An 18,868-nucleotide genomic window follows, 5' to 3' on the forward strand; every position below is an offset into this window, starting at 1 on the left:
ATCTTGTTGAGAACTCTGGGCAGGAGTAGTATAGGCAGCAAGGCATCCAGAAGACCGGAGCTCCACTCGAGACAAAAAGGGTCTTCGAGTGAGAGTCGCCTTGAAAACTCCAGCGTGCAAATATGCTGACATTTCGCGTTCTCTGCAGTGATGAGCAGATAGAACCAAGTCTCACCCTACTGCTGAAAGAGAACTTGCACCACCTCCGGATGGAGATGCCATTTGCAATCCTCTAGGTATCTTCAGCTGAGTTAGTCCACCCTGGTGTTCAGAGAGGTTTTGAACTACCAGGGATATGTCCTATCATTCCAGCCATTTCCAGAGGTGCAGAGCCTCCCTTATCCTGTCCTTAAAGTGCTCAAACGCTGAGTCCGCCTTCTGTCCAAAAAGACGAGAGCCATCAAAGGTCATGTCCATAAGTGAGGCTTGGACATCCCTTGAAAAGCCAGTGCTTCATAGCCAGGAATGGTGCTGCTGGGCCACCGACCATGAAATCTCTCTACCCAGCGAGACAGTCGTGTCAGTTTGGGAGAGTTTGACTCGGACTTCTTCCGAGACCATAAGCAGCACTCGCACAACCGAATCCCAGATTGTATGAGAATATTGGCACAAAAGGCATGCAATAATCACTGACTGCAGTGCAAGGCTGGGGGAAGAAAACATTTTCTTGCCAACGGTATCTAGCCTCTTGGATTCCCCATCTAGCAGAGTGGTAGAGAATGCACCAGGGTTGAATCTAGAGGTGGAGGTTTGGATGAACAAGCTCTCTGGTGTGGGGTGCTGGGTAAGGAAACTGGGGTCCCCAGGAGCAGGGCAATGGTGGCGGGCAATTGTCCTATGCACAGGCCCTGAGTAGAACATCAGTAAGAGCTTCATTAAAGGTGTGTAAAGGCTTGGGAGGGGCGACTTCCAGCTGGAGCACCTTTGGCAAGACTTTTGTCTTGACTGCCACTGAGGGTAGCTGAGGGTCCAAGACCTAAGCTGCCCGACGCACCACCATAGCAAAAGAGGCTCTTTCCCCCATAGCCACGGTAAGAGGAGAGACCAAGCAAGTGCCAGGTGAGGTGTATAACCTACTTGCCTCCGCCAGTTTCTCATATTAGTTGTCCTCATTCTCATCTAGGAGATGCTGGTATCCTTAAGGGTCGTCAGACCCCTACCATTTGTCTCCCTCTCCAGGCCTGTCAAAGGCACTGACTACGATTCAAAGAGCATGGTACCAGTTGAACCTGGAAGACACCTGTCCGTCTCCATTTTGGAGGCAGGAATGTTGATGGGGATAGAGAAGGTGCCGCCGTGGGGCGTTAACATTGGAGCAGGTGCCAAAGAAGGCCTTGGTCTCGCCAGTGGCTCTGCTCCGGATCCAACATGGGGCCCTACTGGCTTTCGAGAGCGAGCCAGACAGCATGGATGCAGTGGGTCATCCTGCTGAACCCGTAGGGCACGAAGGGCCAGGCGACCAAAAAAGCTCAGATTTAAATCAGGATCCCATCGGTCACAAAGTTCTCATTTAGTCCTAAAGTTTACCAAGCTATTAAAACTAGTGACTTCCAAGTAAACAAAGCCAAAGAAGTTATACACTTACGTACTTCTGAACAGATATGTAGTTGAGGCCATCAAAATGTCAACATCAGCCACATACAATGCCATTCTAAAGGATCTTCCCAACAAATATATAGACAAACCACAACTTCTTCAAAACTAAGCTGCTCACTTCTCGAGTCAAGAAGTGAAAACACATCACTGTGCATTTCCGCCAGCTACCAATAGCAATCAGACTAGAAATTAAGGTATTACTCAAGTGTGCATTTTGGAAAACCGGGCCGAAATACAAATGATACAGGATCCACTAATTTCAATTATTGTGACCCATGAGAACAAGTAACCACACTTGCTAGTGGACCAAAGTCAAACCATGGTAACCACATATTTGAAATTGTCTAAAAGAAACACTTCAAAAAAATGTTAATTCTGGGAGTAAACCATCAACTGACCTCCTTCAAGACTATCCTGACCATGTTATTTTCCCTCATTCTCTTTCTGACCTTCCCTACAGTGCTCCCTGTTCCTGGTGATCTCAGAGGAACCTTTCTTTATACTACAGTACTTAGAAGCTGCTACTCACTGAGGGGATATGCAAAGTCTGTGACAGGGTTTATTCACTTCAGGGCTGACCTTACATGCTTTGTATCACATAATAGGCATGTGACGCCTCAGTTAATTGTAAAAGTAATATGTTGTCATGTATATGATTCTCTTCTACACATTATGGCTACAAAATGTTGACATCATTATGATTACTATGTATATTCTCCTTTTAAGGCATTTGGCCTTGCCAGGCATATCTTGGCTTTTAACAATAACATTTTGTTGTTAAAAAAGAAGCTGCTACTAGCTGATGTTCAGCACCCCACAAAAAACAAAGCCAGCTGAATGCAAGGATGATACTCCAAACAATCGAGTGAAGAAGAGATGCCTGGCCATGAAGTAAGGGGAGGGGTCTACATATGGTGTTAATGTAACTTAGTCAGTATGATCGCATGCTGCAGGTCTGTAGGGAACCTGCACACCACAGGTTTGAAACGCTTCCTCAGTCGTTCATCTTTCAGAGTTTGATAAAATGAGCACCACTAAGTTGAGTAAAAATAACCAGTTACTATACACCGAGGGATCATTGTGATGTGCACTACATAAGTCAATATTATCATTTTTACGTATGCGCGGCTTGCCAAAAGATTCTACCACTCTATCTTTGTAAATTAAAAAACAACATTTCATACTGAAATTATATTGGTAGATGTTGTATGTAATTCACTTTCGCTGTGTAAACTACATCAAGCCTGCTGTACACAACAGTCCGCTTTGAGCAGATCTAAGGCTCCTCCCACACTACAGGGACCATCATTTTTGTGGACAAGGAAAGAAGAGAAACACACAGCTTTAATTGTAGTAGCAACAAGCTAATTTAACCCTTTGCATGGCATTTGGCATCATTCGTGTCTGTCGGGCTGCCTGTAAATGAGCTGATGTTACTGTGAGGTACACTTTCAATGAAAATAGAGAAAACGCACCTGTGTCAGCACTTGGGTGCACAGTAAACAAACAGAACCAATCCAAGAGCAAGTCGAGTGGCCATTTGAGTCTTTCACACTTAGAAGTTTATCGAACCCTATTGGCACTGGTTAATCAGAGGCGTACCTGTTTCAACGTAACCTTATTTACTAATACTAATCTCTGACTAAAATAATTGAGAGCAACTCAACGATCTCTCTCAGCGCTGACTTAGGTACTTAAATAGAGGAGCAACTGGAAGCCCTGCCCAGATATTTAGGATAAACTCTGAGCAATACTAAAGCTCTGTCGTCCAATTCCCTACTCCAGGAAATTCTCAATCTAGAATGAGCAACAAACGCGCCTGCAGTCACCCAAGTAAGATTTTCTTTTTGCTTGGCCTCGCTCATCTCAGAACGTTTTGGCAAATAACGACAGAGTTGTTTCGACCAAGCGAAAAAGAACCAATGGAAGCAGATAAAATTACATTACTCGCTGCCTGTTGAAGGTCCATGGCTATGGTTGGTTTTGAAGGAAAGCCCTGCAGGCAGACAAGCTGGCTGTATCACACCCTATGTAGTTCAGAGTTTGGAACTTGGAATGGGGGCTACCGTTAGCATCACTCGAAGGTCGCTTTCAATGCTCCTCCTCCATGTCTGTGTCATCTACATGCAACTCTTATGGTCCAACGGTAAAGGTACCTAACTGATCTACAGTATATTAGACGCACAAGAAATGCTTTGCTAAATCACAGATCCACTGAGCACCATCCAGTACTAAATGGTGTGGCCAAGTTTATTTATAGGTCGTGGAGGCAATTTCGGAGTGTCTTCCTTAACTATATTAATATTTACAACCATCAGGTGTACTAGAGGATTCTGCAAGCTAGAGTGGCCTATAGAAAAATCAATCAAGATATTTTTTTCTAACTAGTGTTCAGTGGCACAGTCAATTATAATAGTTTATAAATTATATATATATTATATATATATATATATATATATATATATATATATATCTCAGAGTGGAGGTAGCCACTCTGTACTTATAGGTAGAGTTACCCAGAGATTGGAATTCCTCTGATTTTTGCAACTTAATAACTTTGCACCTGCTTGATGAATCTCCACAAAAAAAATTCAGATCTTTTACACCTGTTACATTGGTGGAGGATTGAAAGTTTTGCGGTGTTAGGTTAAGGGGGTGCAAAGAAAGAAAGAGGAGTCCCAAAACAAACTTGCACTCCAATGCATTTTACATAGACATTTTATATCGAACGTAGGGCAAAAAAGGTCAATCGGACTTCCATGAAATTTGACAGGATTGAAGATTATGGAGTGCAGAAGATCCTTTTTGTGGTTGTGACTATAAAGGGTATTTTTATGATTATTATCACTACGTGTTTAAATGCTATCTGTTAGTGCAGTAGTTTCGAGGTAGTACCACGGTACATAGTTATGACAAGTCATTTTCTGATTGGATAATGACTGTCTTTACCAAAATTGCAGGCAGCCCTGTTGTTTTAAGGCCACTTTACCAGTGTGCTAGCCTTAAATATAGGTAAGTATTAGGTTTGATATGTTTTCCCTACCTATTGCTACTTAATGTAAGTGGTAATAGCTAGGGTACTATAATTATAAGTTTCTATATATCTATTATGAAATACTGAGGTAGTACCGCAGTATCTAAAAAATATAACTACAAAAAAGTTGTCACCAATGAAGTCATTTGAGATGTCATAAGTGATGTCATAAATGATGTTGTAAAATAGGTCATGAGTAATGTAAAAGTGAGGTCATAAGCAGTGCATGGTGGGGCGCAAGTTACAGTTAGCACTGTAACTGGTGAATTTCTGTGTTTTTTCTTTAGTTTAAAACGTTAATGTTGTCACTGACAAATTAATCTAACTATAACGTTACTTTAAAAACTTTTGTTTTTGTCAGTGAAAAAATATATATATACATATATCTATATATATATATACACACACACCGGCTAGGTTTTTGTAATAATTTTTAAAAAAATGCAACATTTCATTGTTTTAAATATGTAAATATATTCACATTTCTGGATGTAAAACTGCAAAGACTAGATCACATGCAAACTATAATTTTGATAACAAGCAAAAAAGGCAAATTGTATTTTTAGGTACCTTCCTGGGGTCAGAGTAAAGGAGAGCGCAGTCAAAAGGATGGGGAGCAGTGAAAGGGTGGTGGGCAGATTCCAGCCCATCAGTCTGATCTTCTTTAGGGAGGAAGAGTGGGAAATCCACCACCCAGAGGAAGTGGTACAAAGACGCGTCACGCAGGGCAAATCCACGGGATTCGAGAAGATTGGCACACTCCAGGCGCAATTTTCCTAAAACAGAACACTGAGAGGGTAGAGAGAATCAGAGTGAGAAAAAGAGAATGAGAGCTGGAAAGAGAATCAGTAAATTGCGCAGGGTAAAAAAACCGATGTATAGGCAAATAGACCAAATTGGTTTTCTTTTAAGTTCATACTTTCCAAAATGTTCAAATTAAGGACAGATGGCCACAGGGACTTAGCAGATGGAGACTTGAAGCCAGAGACAGCAAACGTGTAGCACAATCAGCATCGATTCGCTAGGGGCAGCGCTGATGTTGGAAGCATACAATACCATAGATTGTTACTAGGTGGGGCTGTACCATAGAACATTGTAGAGCGCTTACAAAAATGCAGCACCATCGATTGTCACAAGAGGGCAATGTGCTGACAGAGGAGAGTCCCACAGGCTTTTAATAGATGTGCTCTGTAGGCAGCAAGCACAATGATTGTTCAAGAGGTCATAACCTCGGTTTTACTACATTATGAAACACTCATTTCAAACAAAATGTGCATCATTTACTGCGCTTACTCAGTTGTACCAAAAGAATGGATATAGCACTCCTAAAGGTTCCCCATACTAGTCTGGACATGCTCTGCACATATTAGAGCATTATAAAACTATAATTAAGGGCACTTTGTAAATAAGGTATTTGTAGGAATAACAAAGACATTTTGGTACATATTGCTGTTCATATGAAGGAGTTTAAGATGGGGACTGTATAGAATCTGTGTGAAAAGTTTGCAGGTGACCGGGACATTACATTAGGTTTTAGACAGCACTTCTTTCAGACAGAAAAGGGGTGCCTCTTGCTTACCGTGGCCTCATGCTCCCCGGCAGCTACAAGGAGGACATCACCGGTCTTGGCGCCCGTCAACTGACTGAGTTGGACTTTCTGATCTTCAGTCCACAGCTTGGCTAGTCGAGCCTTCCAGCTGCCATCCGGCCTCAGGATTACCCAGGATACTTCCTGCCCAGACATAAATATTACAAAGATGTGAAAGCACTGGAAACACACAGTGTCCGGCTCAAACTTCTCCAGGGTCTCTTGCATTGCTATAAGCAGCGAGATTGTCGCCCGTAACAGATCAGGTCACCATTCTTGAACCTACGAACCCTGCTTTGCATCAAGACTAAAAGTTGATGGAAGGCCCAGAAGTACTTTCTAACTACCCACTAAAATTGAAGATTACTATTATAAGGTGCATTTTCAATACTGTACTGATCTAGCTGACCCTATACACTACATGGGTGACAGGGAATGTCACCAGTTGGTAGAATCAGATTTGGTCGCTGGAATAGAAAGTTGGTTGACAGTAGACTGATGGGAGGTCAAGAAAAGAAGGAACTAATTTATGTTGGAAATTACTAAATTATGTTGGATATTATCCTTGGGTTCTAAGTTAGGATTACAAGAAGCCAAGGAGCAGATACAAATTAATTTTCAGCCATTGCATTTCCTCTTATTAACCACTGTATCTCGATATGTAGACAAATGGAATCAATTGAGAGGCACCAAACATACAATTCCCAGAAGCCCAGAACTAGAAACATGGCCATAATGACCTGGAGTCATGTGGTAACTCAATTCCTAGTGCATTTCTTTCCAATTACTCCTATAAGCCTTTAAGGACATAAACCATTGTAGAGAGATCCAGTCACTGAGAGCATACAAGGCATGAGTGTCCTATGGAAGGCTTGATATTCAGGATATCCCCATAATTAACATAAAATAACAATGTTGACAACTCAATTACATAGTCAGTGGCAGTCTTGAAAATATGGCTTGATCCCAGGTCTCCCAGATAGGGTCAGGGTGCTTATGTATGTGGGCTCCGATGTGTGTTTGTTCCATGCAGCATAAGAGACGATTAGCTGGCAGTCTGAATGAACTCTGACGAGAGAACCTGATTCCAACCATAGAGAGGCAGAGTCTCCACTCTCCATACCTGATTGCATTCACTCTTGGCCAGTTCTCCCAGAGTGTCCATATCTTTGCCCTTCAGGTGTTTCTAGAGAAGAAAACAAAACAAAAGGATTCACGTCAGGGCATGGTGGCTATTTTATGACACACAGAGAGAAAGCAATGAGAGATTGCCATTTATTCGTCCTAGTGGAATTCATGAAAACTGGTAGACAATCACCACGACAAAGAAACTAAGGAAGAAGAAGGGCTCCATCTTAGCAGCCGGACAGGAGAAGTGGTGGAGTGCCCGTCTCAACCAGACATGTCCGCAAGTCTAATCAACTCAGAAGTCTTTACATGTTGACAGAGAGGCTCTTTGTTTTCGTCCAGGGGCGAGCGGCTCACTATATTGCAAGGGCTATATTGCTTCCAGGACAAAATAAAATTGCATTTACTCAACCAACTACCACCATATTGTACGGTAAGTAGATGCGGAGTAAATAATAGTAAATCTATAACTTGCATGAATGATACAATAATAGTTGCTATATTGGATGCAATATTTTTGTAGTTTGATATTTCGACCACAATATAGTGACATACAATAGCTGGACTCAACAAATATATCTCTCAAATGGAAGCCTTCTTGCTTCATCTCCCCAAAACTCAGATGGAGAGGCATGTGATCTCTGAAAGTACCAGATGGAAGATTAGAAGGCTCAGTACGAGCTATGTTTTATGCACTGATCCTTTTGCTCGCCACTGTGTATGGTAATAGTTTGAAGAGGTGTATGAAATTATAATTTTGCCAGCAAATATGCAAGGCTGGTTACTGTCACAAGACTTTCAACTGTAAGAGAAAATTCTGGCAACAAGAGTTTTAGCGGAAGACCTTCTGCTTTTTTGTGCAAACGTTTTCTGCTAAAAGAGTTTTCGCAGGAATAGTATCCCACAAAAAAACAGCCACTGCAGATTATCTTCTTCCAAGTATATTTTTAGAACTTTATGAAGATTGTGGAGAACACCCTTTGCAGATTTACACCCCTGACAGCAACACATTTTATTTATAGCTCTGCAATGAAGAAGTTACTTACCTTCTGTAACAATCTTTCTGGTGGATACGCTATCTAATATCTAACCACAGATCCCTCACCTGTAGACTATTCTCCGGGCACAAGACTGGATTAGGAAACTTTCACAGCAGTGCTCACGCACACCACTAGGTGGCACCATGCAGCTGTGTGTTGACTTTGTTTTACCGCAGAAGTGCAAAGCGGAGTTGCATACAAGCTCCACCCCTACACGGGAAGTATCAGTCTGCAGATCTCTAATTTGGGACCTTTTTTAGATGGCAAAAAGAGGCCATTCCATAGAATGGAGAGATGGGAGGACAGTGAGGAATCTATGGTTAGATAGAATATACACAGAAAGAGCCTTACTGGGGGTATGTAACTTTTTCTTCTACTGGAGAATTCTAAACCGCAGATTCCTCATGTATACAATAGATACCACAATAGTACCTCACCAAGGTACAGGGTCTGTGGAGTGGCTCAAACCAAAAAGTCCCACAGGACAAAATGGCAGAACTTCAAATCAGGCCTGGCTGTCAAGGCAGTAGTGAATAACAATTTGGGGCGACATACGCCCCAACCAAAGGCACAGCGATCAAGTCCTTGAATCCTTCATTTGTGTTTAGACCAATTAATCATTTTTTAAGACGTGTAATCATTTGCTTGCTCATTTTTCTCTTTTAACTCCCGTTTGATCCACAAGCGCAGTGTCATGCCAATTTTCCAAACTTCTAATGCCATTGATGTGCCCATCCGGACCTCTTTGCAATAACACGTACTGACGCATTAAATTCATCCAACGACAGCTTTAATTAAAATACCCAATGCATTTCGGGCTGCTCGAGCCCTTCGTCAGGGGTCACTACAAGTAACAATAAAGTCACACATTAATTGCACAATCATTTTTTGAAACATATTAGTTGCAAAAACATTTTTGGGAACTCTCGTATTGATAAAACTGAATACCCATCGCTGAACCCCTAGCTGATCACTGCCTGCTTACTGTTCTAACTATCCATACACTGAACCCTACGGTCCCCAACCTTCATTGCACAGCCTCTGGCACCATACAAATTAATCCTTTCCGTTGTAAATTTAAGAAACACAGCTTTCTTCTACCTTCGACTCCCCTTGAAATACTTCTTTTTTAACACTCAACCCTCTTCCTAATTCTTTCGTACTCATTTACCTCCCCAGCTTTTAAACATTCACAGCTGGTGCTGCTCTGATGTTCTCTCTCTTTCTGCTCTGTCACGCTCCTTGCACCTAAATATAAGCCTCCTTTAAAACATCTAATTTTGGCCCTGTCAAGGCAGTAGTGCCTTATGAATGCATGCACTGAGGGCCACTTCGCAGCACTGCAGATGTCCAGACCAGGCACTCCGCATGCCAACATAGTGGTAGCAACCTTAGCTCTGGTGGAATGAGCCCTATGTCCTTCTAGGGGCTGCATCTTGACCAGTGCATAGCAGGTACTAATACAGAGGACTATCCACCGTTACAGAGTCCTTTTCTGCATGGCATTACATTGTTGTGTCCCAGTGAGCCCCACAAAAAGGTGACTGTCTAACTGATGTTCCTAGGTACATTAGATGTAGAAACGTATTTCTATTGTGGGGCCAAATGATTGTGTCACTCCTCCTCTTTCTCGGAGTGAGGCAGAGCAAAAAATGTTGAATTGATGAGTTGACCAATCTGGAAAGGAGTCATGACCTTGGAAAAAATGGCTGCCTTGGTCCTTAACACCAGCTTGTCTGGGAAAAAGATGCTATAGGGTGGCTACACAGAGAAAGCCTGTAGTTCACTCATACAATGAGCTGAAGTGATCGTAATGAAAAGGAAAATGCTACTTACCAGTATGCATCTGTTCTTGGCATGTAGAGCTGTAGATCCGTACACTGTGCATTAGATCACCATCTGGTGTTGGGCTCGGATGCTTGCACCTTGTTGTTGTCTTGGAAGAAGTCTTTTATAGTCACGAGATAGGTGACTTCTCCCTTGGACGACAGAGCGCATGGGCATCGACTCCATCCTCAGATTGTTTTTCACCATGATGGGAAATGATGGAGTCAGTAAGAAGTAGAAGAGATGTCCATGTGAATGTATCTAATTAAGATAATACTGGAACGGATACAGGTACCGGGGAGGCGGGTGGGCGTGTACGGATTTGCAGCTCTACATGCCAAGAACAGATGCATACTGGTAAGTAGTATTTTCCGTTCGAGGCAAATGAGCTGCAGATTGTACACTGTGCATAGACTGTACAGCAGTGTCTCCCCTAGCGGTGGTCACCTGTATCCGTTGCAGCAGTTTGAAAGTGTTTTAAGAACAGCCTGGCCGACAGAAGCTTGTTGCTTAGCCTGCGCGTCAACACAATAGTGTTTGGTGAAGGTGTGTGGTGTAGACCATGTTGCTGCTTTACATATGTCATCTAAGGGAATGATCCCTAAGAATGACATGGAAGCCCCTAGTTTGCATGTTGAATGCACTCTAGGGGGAATTGTTTTTTTTTTTTTTTTTTTTTTTTGGAAAACCTTTATTTAACAGTATGTGCAGACAAATACGGGCCTACAACCCTCAGGCCGGCCTCGACAAAAAGGGCACATCAGCAAGCAATTATACGATTCAGCAGCATATCAGTACAAGCACGAATAGACCAGATTACGTTATACACAATTGTGCCGCCGAGCGCCAGGATGATGAGGTTTAAGTTTTATAAAGTTTTGAAATAAGTCCATAGCGACAGGTCTGGAAGGATCCGAATCAGAGCAATGCAGTTAGGACTATAGTGGGCAACGATCATCAGAAGAGTCAGCAAGCATTATCCGTAAGGTAATCAATCGCACTCAATAAAATCAGGATAGAAAAGAAGCATATCACATGACGATCCCCAAGCACTACCCACAAGTTCCCAATCCTCCCCTCGACCCAAGAAATAAGAAAGGAAAGAACAAACGCGAAAGGTAAAGAGTAGAAAGGGAGAAGAGAAAGAGAGAAAAGAAAGAAAGAAAAAGGAGGCCCATAGAAAAAAAAAAAAAACAACAAGGAAGTATACCCCCCACCCTACACGCATGCAGAGGCTACGGCCTACCCCCCCTAGCAGTGTGTCTGTCGCCCCAAAAGAGTACCCGAAATGTAGGAGAAGAGAAAGAGAAGAAAAAGAAGAAGAATGTCACGGTTGATCGGAGGAGGGCCAAGGATCTATTCAATACAAGCAAAATCGTTACCCGCGGTCACCCAACCCCAGGCCCCGACCTAACACCCTGCTACATGTACCTCCAACAGTCACAAGTCCCAGTCCCAGCCATATACGTATCAATGTGCAACAAGAAAAACCCCCTTCCTCAGCCTTGGCCCCTTCGAATCTGCAGTCCAACAGAGTCCAATTGCAGTACAGCCAACCTGGACGGGATGGGCCACCATGGAGTCCGTTGCAGCAATCGAGGGGTAAGAGACAAGTCAAACTGGAGCGAAGCTCGATAGTAAAGGACCACAGAATGCGCCACTGCTATGCGGTGGCTAGCACAACAGGGAGCAGGACGATGCATAAATCCCAGAGTAGCGGCCGGCCGATGTACAGGAAGCAAGTCCAGGAGGACGCTCAGAGACGTGGCACCAAAGGACAAAGGAGATGGGCAAAACGGCGGCTGAGGCACAAGCTCCGGCCATACCAAGGGAGCAGGATTGTCAGACTCCTCCAGGGCAGAGCCGAGGAGTACCGCAGCGGGCACTGGGACACGTCCCCCCGTCACCGCCACATACCTCAACTCGGGTGATCCACCGACAGTCGACTGAAGATGTGGCTTAACATGCCGCACTGGAGAGTCATCATGGCCAGCTGAGAAAGTCCGATCAAACCGGTCCTCCAAACCAGTGGCAGAGTCGCGGAAGGCCAACCACAGGTCCTCCAGTGCTGCCAGGATGTCGCGAAGCCCCAGCGGTGGATCAAGGATGGAGGGTGCTGTTGCTTCCGCCATCTTAGGCAAGCAACCATCGAGCGCCCCGGGAAGCAAGCCCCCCTCACCAACCATCGGTATCTGGAAGGTGATAAGCTCTCTGCGGGGCCCCGGTGGTGCAGGAAACGTGGAGGCAGCCGGTCGTGGAAAGGCTTCAAGGACAGGGGAATCTGTGGTGCAGGGAAACCCACCGGCGAGACCAGGGCTTCCGATGCGGAAGATGGCGTCCGCTGCTGTAGGCTGCAACAAAGAAGCGATCCCGGCCCTCTCCCAGCTGGGCCGGGATACAGTATACGGGAGCTGGATACAATGTTGCGAGCGGGGCGCGCTGGGCAGCCGAGCATGAAAAAGGCTGCTGTGAGAATCCCAGCGCCGCGCTCCAGGTCCGGTGTACCGGCTCCTCCCTCTCCACAGCGGCCGCTGCTATCGTTGTCGCCGCCGGCCGTCCCCACTAAACAATGGCCCGGCTGCGACCGCTTGGAAGGCCGGAATGGAAACCGGGGCCCAACTCCGCCGGGGCAGCTCCGTTTTCGACCGGAGTCAAAGTATCGTGGTCAGGGACGTGGCGCAGGTAAGCGTAGGGCTCGGAGGCGCAGGATTCTTGCCAGGATATCGACGAAGGGCGAAAGGGTCGGCGGAGCCGAAGAGCTAGGCGGCCATCTCGGCTGCAGGCTAGGCTCCTCCCCTCCCTCTAGGGGGAATTGTTAATGTACGTTTAAGCCTTTTGGTAGCATATTTGAATGCATTTTACTATCCACCTGGCGATCCCAGCTTTAGAGATGGGGTTACCCTTATGAGGTGGGGGGAAGGCTACAAAAAGTTGTTTTGTTTTGCGAAAGGGTTTAGTCCTGTCAATGTAATAAAGTAGTGCTCTTTTGACGTCTAATGTATGAAGAGCTCTCGCTACCACAGAGTCTGGGTTTTGGAAAAACACCGGTAACTCAACTGATTGGTTAAGATGAAAAGCAGGGATGACTTTGGGAAGGAATTGTGGATTTGTTCTGAGAACCACTTTGTTGTGATGTATATGTAAGAATGCTTCTTGTATGGGTAAAGCCTGGATCTCGTTTACCCTTCTGAGAGAGGTAACTGCGACAAGGAAAGCAACTTTCCATGTGAGGAACTGAAGTTCACATTTACGTAGAGGTTCAAATGGGGGACCCATGAGCCTGGTGAGAACAATGTTTAAATTCCACACCGGAGAGGGTGGCAGTCTGGGAAGGATTATTCTTTTAAGTCCCTCCATAAAGGCTTTAACTGCAGGTACTCTAAATAATGACAAATGTTGTCTGTTTTGTAAATAAGCAGCAAACGCTGCTAGATGTAACCGTATGGATGAATATGCTAGATTACATCTTTGTAAGTGTAGCAAATAGCAAATGATGTCCTGGATGGAAGCATCCAGTGGATCAATTTTATTTATTTTGCAGTAGATGACAAATCTTTTCCATTTTGCTGCATAGCAAGCTCTAGTAGTAGGGCGTCTGGCTTCTTTAATGATGTTCATACAGTCTGGCGGAAGGTTAAGATAACCGAACTCTAGGACTTCAGGAGTCAGATCGCTAGATTCAGTTGAACTGGATCGGGGTGCCTTATCTCTCCATGGTTCTGCATCAGCAATGTTGGGGAGAGGCGTAGTTTTTCGTGTGGAACTACTGAGAGTTCCAGTAGTGTTGTGAACCACGGTTGGCATTCCCATGTGGGAGCCACTAGGATCATTTTGAGAGACAGTTGTCTGAGCTTGCGTACTACTGTGGGAATCAGTGGGAGTGGTGGAAAAGCGTACGCAAATCTGCCTGACCAGTTCATCCATATCGCATTGCCTTTGGACAACGGGTGTGGCAACCTGGCGGCAAAGGTTGGGCATTTTGCGTTTGCGTGTGTGGCGAACAGATCTATGTTTGGTTGAGCCTACATGTGAAAGAAAGGTTGGAGAACTTGGGGATGAAGTTCCCATTCGTGTATCTGCTGTGTCTGTCGACTTAGCAGATCCGCAATCTAATTGTGAATTCCTGGAAGATGTTCTGCCAGCAGGTATATATTTTGTGGGATGGCCCATCTTCAAATGTTTTGCGCGAGCTGGACTGCTGCAGAGAGTATGTGCCTCCTTGTTTCTGTATGTAGTACATGGCTGTCATGTTGTCCGTCCGGACTAGGACAGTCTTGTGTTGTAGATGTACTTGGAATGATTTTAATGCTAGATATATGGCCAGTAATTCTAGGTGATTGATATGGAGCACTTTCTGTTGAGTGGTCCATTTGCCTTGAATTGTATGTTTTAGGAGATGGGTTCCCCAAACGGTGAGTGATGCGTGTGGTGTCAGCACTATCTGCGGAATCGGCTCGAAGAACGGCCGCACTTTGGTCAGGTTTTGTGTGTTCCACCAATGCAGAGAACGATGTGTGCGGCTGTCCACCAACACCAGATCTGTAAGTTGTCCTTGAGCCTGGTTCCACTAACGTGCTAGGCATTCCTGTAAGGGGCGCATCCGAAGTCTTGCATGAGGTACGATAAAGATGCAAGAGGCCATCATCCCTATGAGTTGAATGAATACCCTTGCTGGGAGGAAGTGCTGCAGTTGAAATTTGCTGCTTAGGGCTTGTATACTGGCTGGACTGGGATATGCCAGAGCTTTGGAGGTGTCTACTGAGGCCCCTAGATACTGATGTATGTGGGAGGGCTGGAGATTGGACTTGGGGTAATTTATTGTGAATCCCAAGTCGTGTAGCAGCTGGATAGTTTGATGAGTGTGATGAACACACTGGTTGAATGAGTTGGCTTTTATCAGCCAGTCGTCGAGATATGGAAAGACATGGATTTGTTGTCTTCTTAAGAGTGCTGCTACTACCTCAAGGCACTTTGTGTACACTCTGGGTGCGGTGGTCAGCCCGAATGGAAGAACTTTGAACTGATAGTGTTGTCCATCCACTATGAACCTTAGATACTTCCTGTGAGCAGGGTACATGGGATTGTGGAAGTAGGCGTCACTGAGATCTAGTGTGGCAAGGAAGTCGCCTTGTTGTAGCAGTGGAAGAACCTGTTGAAGAGTGATCATATGAAAATGATCGGAGTGTATATAGAGATTGAGGGGGCTGAGGTCGAGTATTGGCCTTAGGGTCCCGTCCTTTTTGGGTATTAGGAAATACAGTGAGTAAACCCCTGTTCCTTGATGCTGTAAGGGAACTGGTTCTATTGTGTGCTTTAGAAGCAGTGAGAGAACCTCTTGTTTTAAGAGCGTAAGGTGTTCTGTGGACATTGGACACTGTTTGGGTGGAATGTTGGGCGGGGTTGCTGTGAGTTCCAGGCAGTAACCATACTGGATAATTTGTCTTACCCATTTGTCTGTTGAGATGGAATCGCAGACAGGTAGGAACCGTGAAAGTCTTCCCCCGACTGGAGTGGAATGGTCTGGGGGGAGTGGAGGGAAGTCACTGTTTATTAGCGGGGGAGGTGAGAGTGTTATTGTTACATCGGCCTCTCCCTTTATTGTTATTACCCCTGTATCCTCCTCTAAAATATCCTCTGTTGGGGGATGTTTGTATTGTGTTTTTGTGAGAAGAGGAGGTAGCGTCTGTTCTCATGTTTTTGGATGCTCCTCTATAAAAGGAGCGACGAAAGGAACCACGTGTGGATAGAGACTTTAACGCTTCCATAGAGTTAGCAGTTTCCGTGTCCTTTTTCATTTTTTCCAGAGTGGTGTATACAGCCGGTCCAAAAAGCTGTTCCTGATTGAACGGTTGGTTGAGGATGGTCGTTTGTACCTCCTGTTTGAAACCTGAAATACGTAGCCAGGCATGACGTCTGAGTAGCACCCTAGTGTTAAAGGACCGAGAGGCTGTGTCTGCTGCGTCATGGGCACACTTGATTGAGGCATTAGTTATTAATTTGCCTTCCTGAATTAAGTCATTCGCCTGAGTCTTGTACTGATCAGGTAAATGCTGTAATAGGGTTTCTAGTTGGTCATAGTGAGCCCTATCATACCTAGCAAGTAATGCTTGGGTGTTAGCTATGCGCCAGTGATTGGCTGCTTGGGCAGCAACTCTCTTGCCAGAGGCATCTAGCAACTTAGATTCCTTATCCGGAGGTGGTGCGCCACCGGAGGTTTGGGAATTGGCACGTTTTCTAGCGTTAGACACTACTGGTGAGTCTAGAGGTAGCTGCCCTTTGATGTAGGCCGGATCATCGGGGGCTGGTTTGTATTTCTTATCAATTCTCGGATTGAGAATTCTGGCTCTCACTGGGTCTTTGAATATGTCTGGGGCATGTTTAATGACCCCTTTAAGCATTGGTAGTATTTGGACAGATTTCTGAGACTGTTCAAAAGTGTCTAGGAGGAATTTCTCATCTGCAGGGTCTGAATACATGTGAACGCCATGGTAAATAGCAGCTCTATTAACAAGTTGCCCAAATCCAATATTGTCTTCTGGGGAGATGGTTTTGTTGGGTATGGCTGGGGATCTGGGAGGTCTAGGGGATCTATTGGGTCATTATAATCGTCCCAATCGTCTTGTGGTGTGTCTGTATCATTATCTGGGTCAGTGAAAGGGTCATTGTTGCCTCCCCCTCCCCCTACATCATCATCATCCTGTGGTGGTGTATGTGGTGGAAGTGTTATAGGCTGTGGAGGTGATAGAGGTATAGGAGGAAGGGCAGGAGTAGGAAGAACAGGAGAAGAGGGTCTTATAGGTGGAGTGGCACAGTCTTTTTTCTTCAGAGGCACCACAGGAGTGCCTGTTATGTCCAGCTTCCTCTTCTTGTGTGGCACAGCGGCCACATGTCCTGTTTTGGGGTCAATATGGAGTTTTCTCTGTTTGGGATCGACAGAAGCGGATCAAAAAAGTTCTTCCTCCTCGATAACCGCTTTCGGCACTGACTTTTTCGGGTCCGAGCGTGGTTGAGATTTGTGCTCCGAGGCCTTAGGAGGTGTTTTAGAGTCCTTTGGCTTGGCTATGGAGACTGAATTCTTTTTCGGTTCCAACGGGTTTGGTTTCGGATCCAAAGGTTTTTGTTTCAGTGTGGAAGTGGTCGGAGCCGATTTCTTTTTGGGAGTAGGTTGGTCTCCTGGCTGCGGTGCCGAACGCGCCTTGGGGATAGGGATATGCGGTTTGCTTGGTCCCGAGCTACCAGAAGGCGTGTCCTTTATCTTCGGAGCCGAGCCCAAGGGCGGGGCTTCTGAAGTTTGTTTTTGGTCGCGACTGGGGCCAGCAGGCAAAGTCTTGACCAGGGCCTTCTTTTTTTCAGGTGGAATGGGGGTAGGGGTGGTTGTACTCACTCGTTGACCAGGAGTGATGTGGTCGTCTGAGTCGTCTGCTTAGGAAACGATTTCCAGGTCTTCGGAATCTTCCTCTGTGACATCTGGGCCTTCGTCAAAGATGTCCGCTGGTGCCGGAGCTGCTTTCTGTGCCATGATGTGTCGTCGTGCCCGGCGATCACGGATGGTCTTTTTCGATCAAAAAGAGGCGCAGGCCTGGCAATTGTTCTCGTCGTATTCTGGCGAGAGACACAGATTACAGACCTTGTGATGGTCACTGTGTGGGAATTTCGCTCCACACTGGGGGAATTTTTTGAATGGAGTCCTCTCCATGAGCTGTAGGTTCGACGGCGTGGATAGGTCCAGCGGCCCGGGTCGACGACCGGAATCGAGTTGTTGAGATGCGCTTCGAAGATCGCGCAATCGAAAACAATACTGGAGAGTTGAAGAGAGTTTGCGTGTCCAAAAACGTGAAAAACAAAGTTTCGAACCGAAAAAAAACAATCTGAGGAGGGAGTCGATGCCCATGCGCACTATCGTCCAAGGGAGGAGTCACCTATCTCGTGACTACAAAAGACTTCTTCCAAGACAACAACAAGGTGCAAGCATCCGAGCCCAACACCAGATGGCGATCTAATGCACAGTATACGATCTGCAGCTCATATGCCTCGAACAGAGAGTTTTGAAAGTCAGAAGGCACAGTGAGCAGCAAGGACAAAATTAAGATCCCATTGTGGCATTAAAATGGTTTGGTAGGCAAAGTATCAACCTTTCAATAAAACGTATCACTACAGGTGATTTAAGCTAGGACAGTTGGCTAGTTGAATGTAAAAAGGCTGAAATGGCAGACAAATAGACTTTAATAGTGAGCACGGCTTGACCTTTACTGGGCCCTAGAGAAAAGTAAAACATACAATAGTCTAGCTTCCAAAGGCTCTGAATTGCGGACTCCACAGCGGGCCTTAAATTTGTTTCAGCGCCCGGCACAGACTGACTTTGCAGAATGACCTTGACGAGAGGATGACATCACAACCTCAAGTTGCAGATCAATTACAGTTAACTGCTGCTGTGAGAGGAGGCGAGGAGCACCGGAGTACCGGAGCAGAGGTGTGCTGTGGCGAAATGGAGAGGTGATAACTGGGCGATAGCGGGAGCCGCTCAAGGCGTAGGAGGGCAGCACTACCCCAGGATTGACAAAGCGTGTTGCTGTAGCCCCGTGGACGCTGCTTCTCCTGGGTTTGTCTCCTTGGAACGTGTGACTCCACGCTTCGTAGGTGCCGCTTGTGCTGTTT

The 18,868-nt window shown here is 45.4% G+C and overlaps 1 protein-coding gene across 1 annotated transcript in view; it reads right to left on the minus strand.

Moving 5' to 3' along the window:
- Positions 1–18,868, minus strand: part of DARS2 (aspartyl-tRNA synthetase 2, mitochondrial) — a 150,852-nt gene that overhangs the window by 44,446 nt on the left and 87,538 nt on the right. The window contains exons 15-17 of the mRNA XM_085599911.1: positions 7,342–7,404; positions 6,210–6,362; positions 5,201–5,419 (exon numbers count right to left, since the gene is read on the minus strand). Of these exons, the coding sequence (XP_085456037.1) occupies positions 5,201–5,419; positions 6,210–6,362; positions 7,342–7,404 (435 nt within the window). The remainder of the gene's footprint in view (positions 1–5,200; positions 5,420–6,209; positions 6,363–7,341; positions 7,405–18,868) is intronic.

Source organism: Triturus cristatus, chromosome 4_2 (assembly GCF_964204655.1).
Source record: "Triturus cristatus chromosome 4_2, aTriCri1.1, whole genome shotgun sequence".
NCBI lineage: Eukaryota > Metazoa > Chordata > Amphibia > Caudata > Salamandridae > Triturus > Triturus cristatus.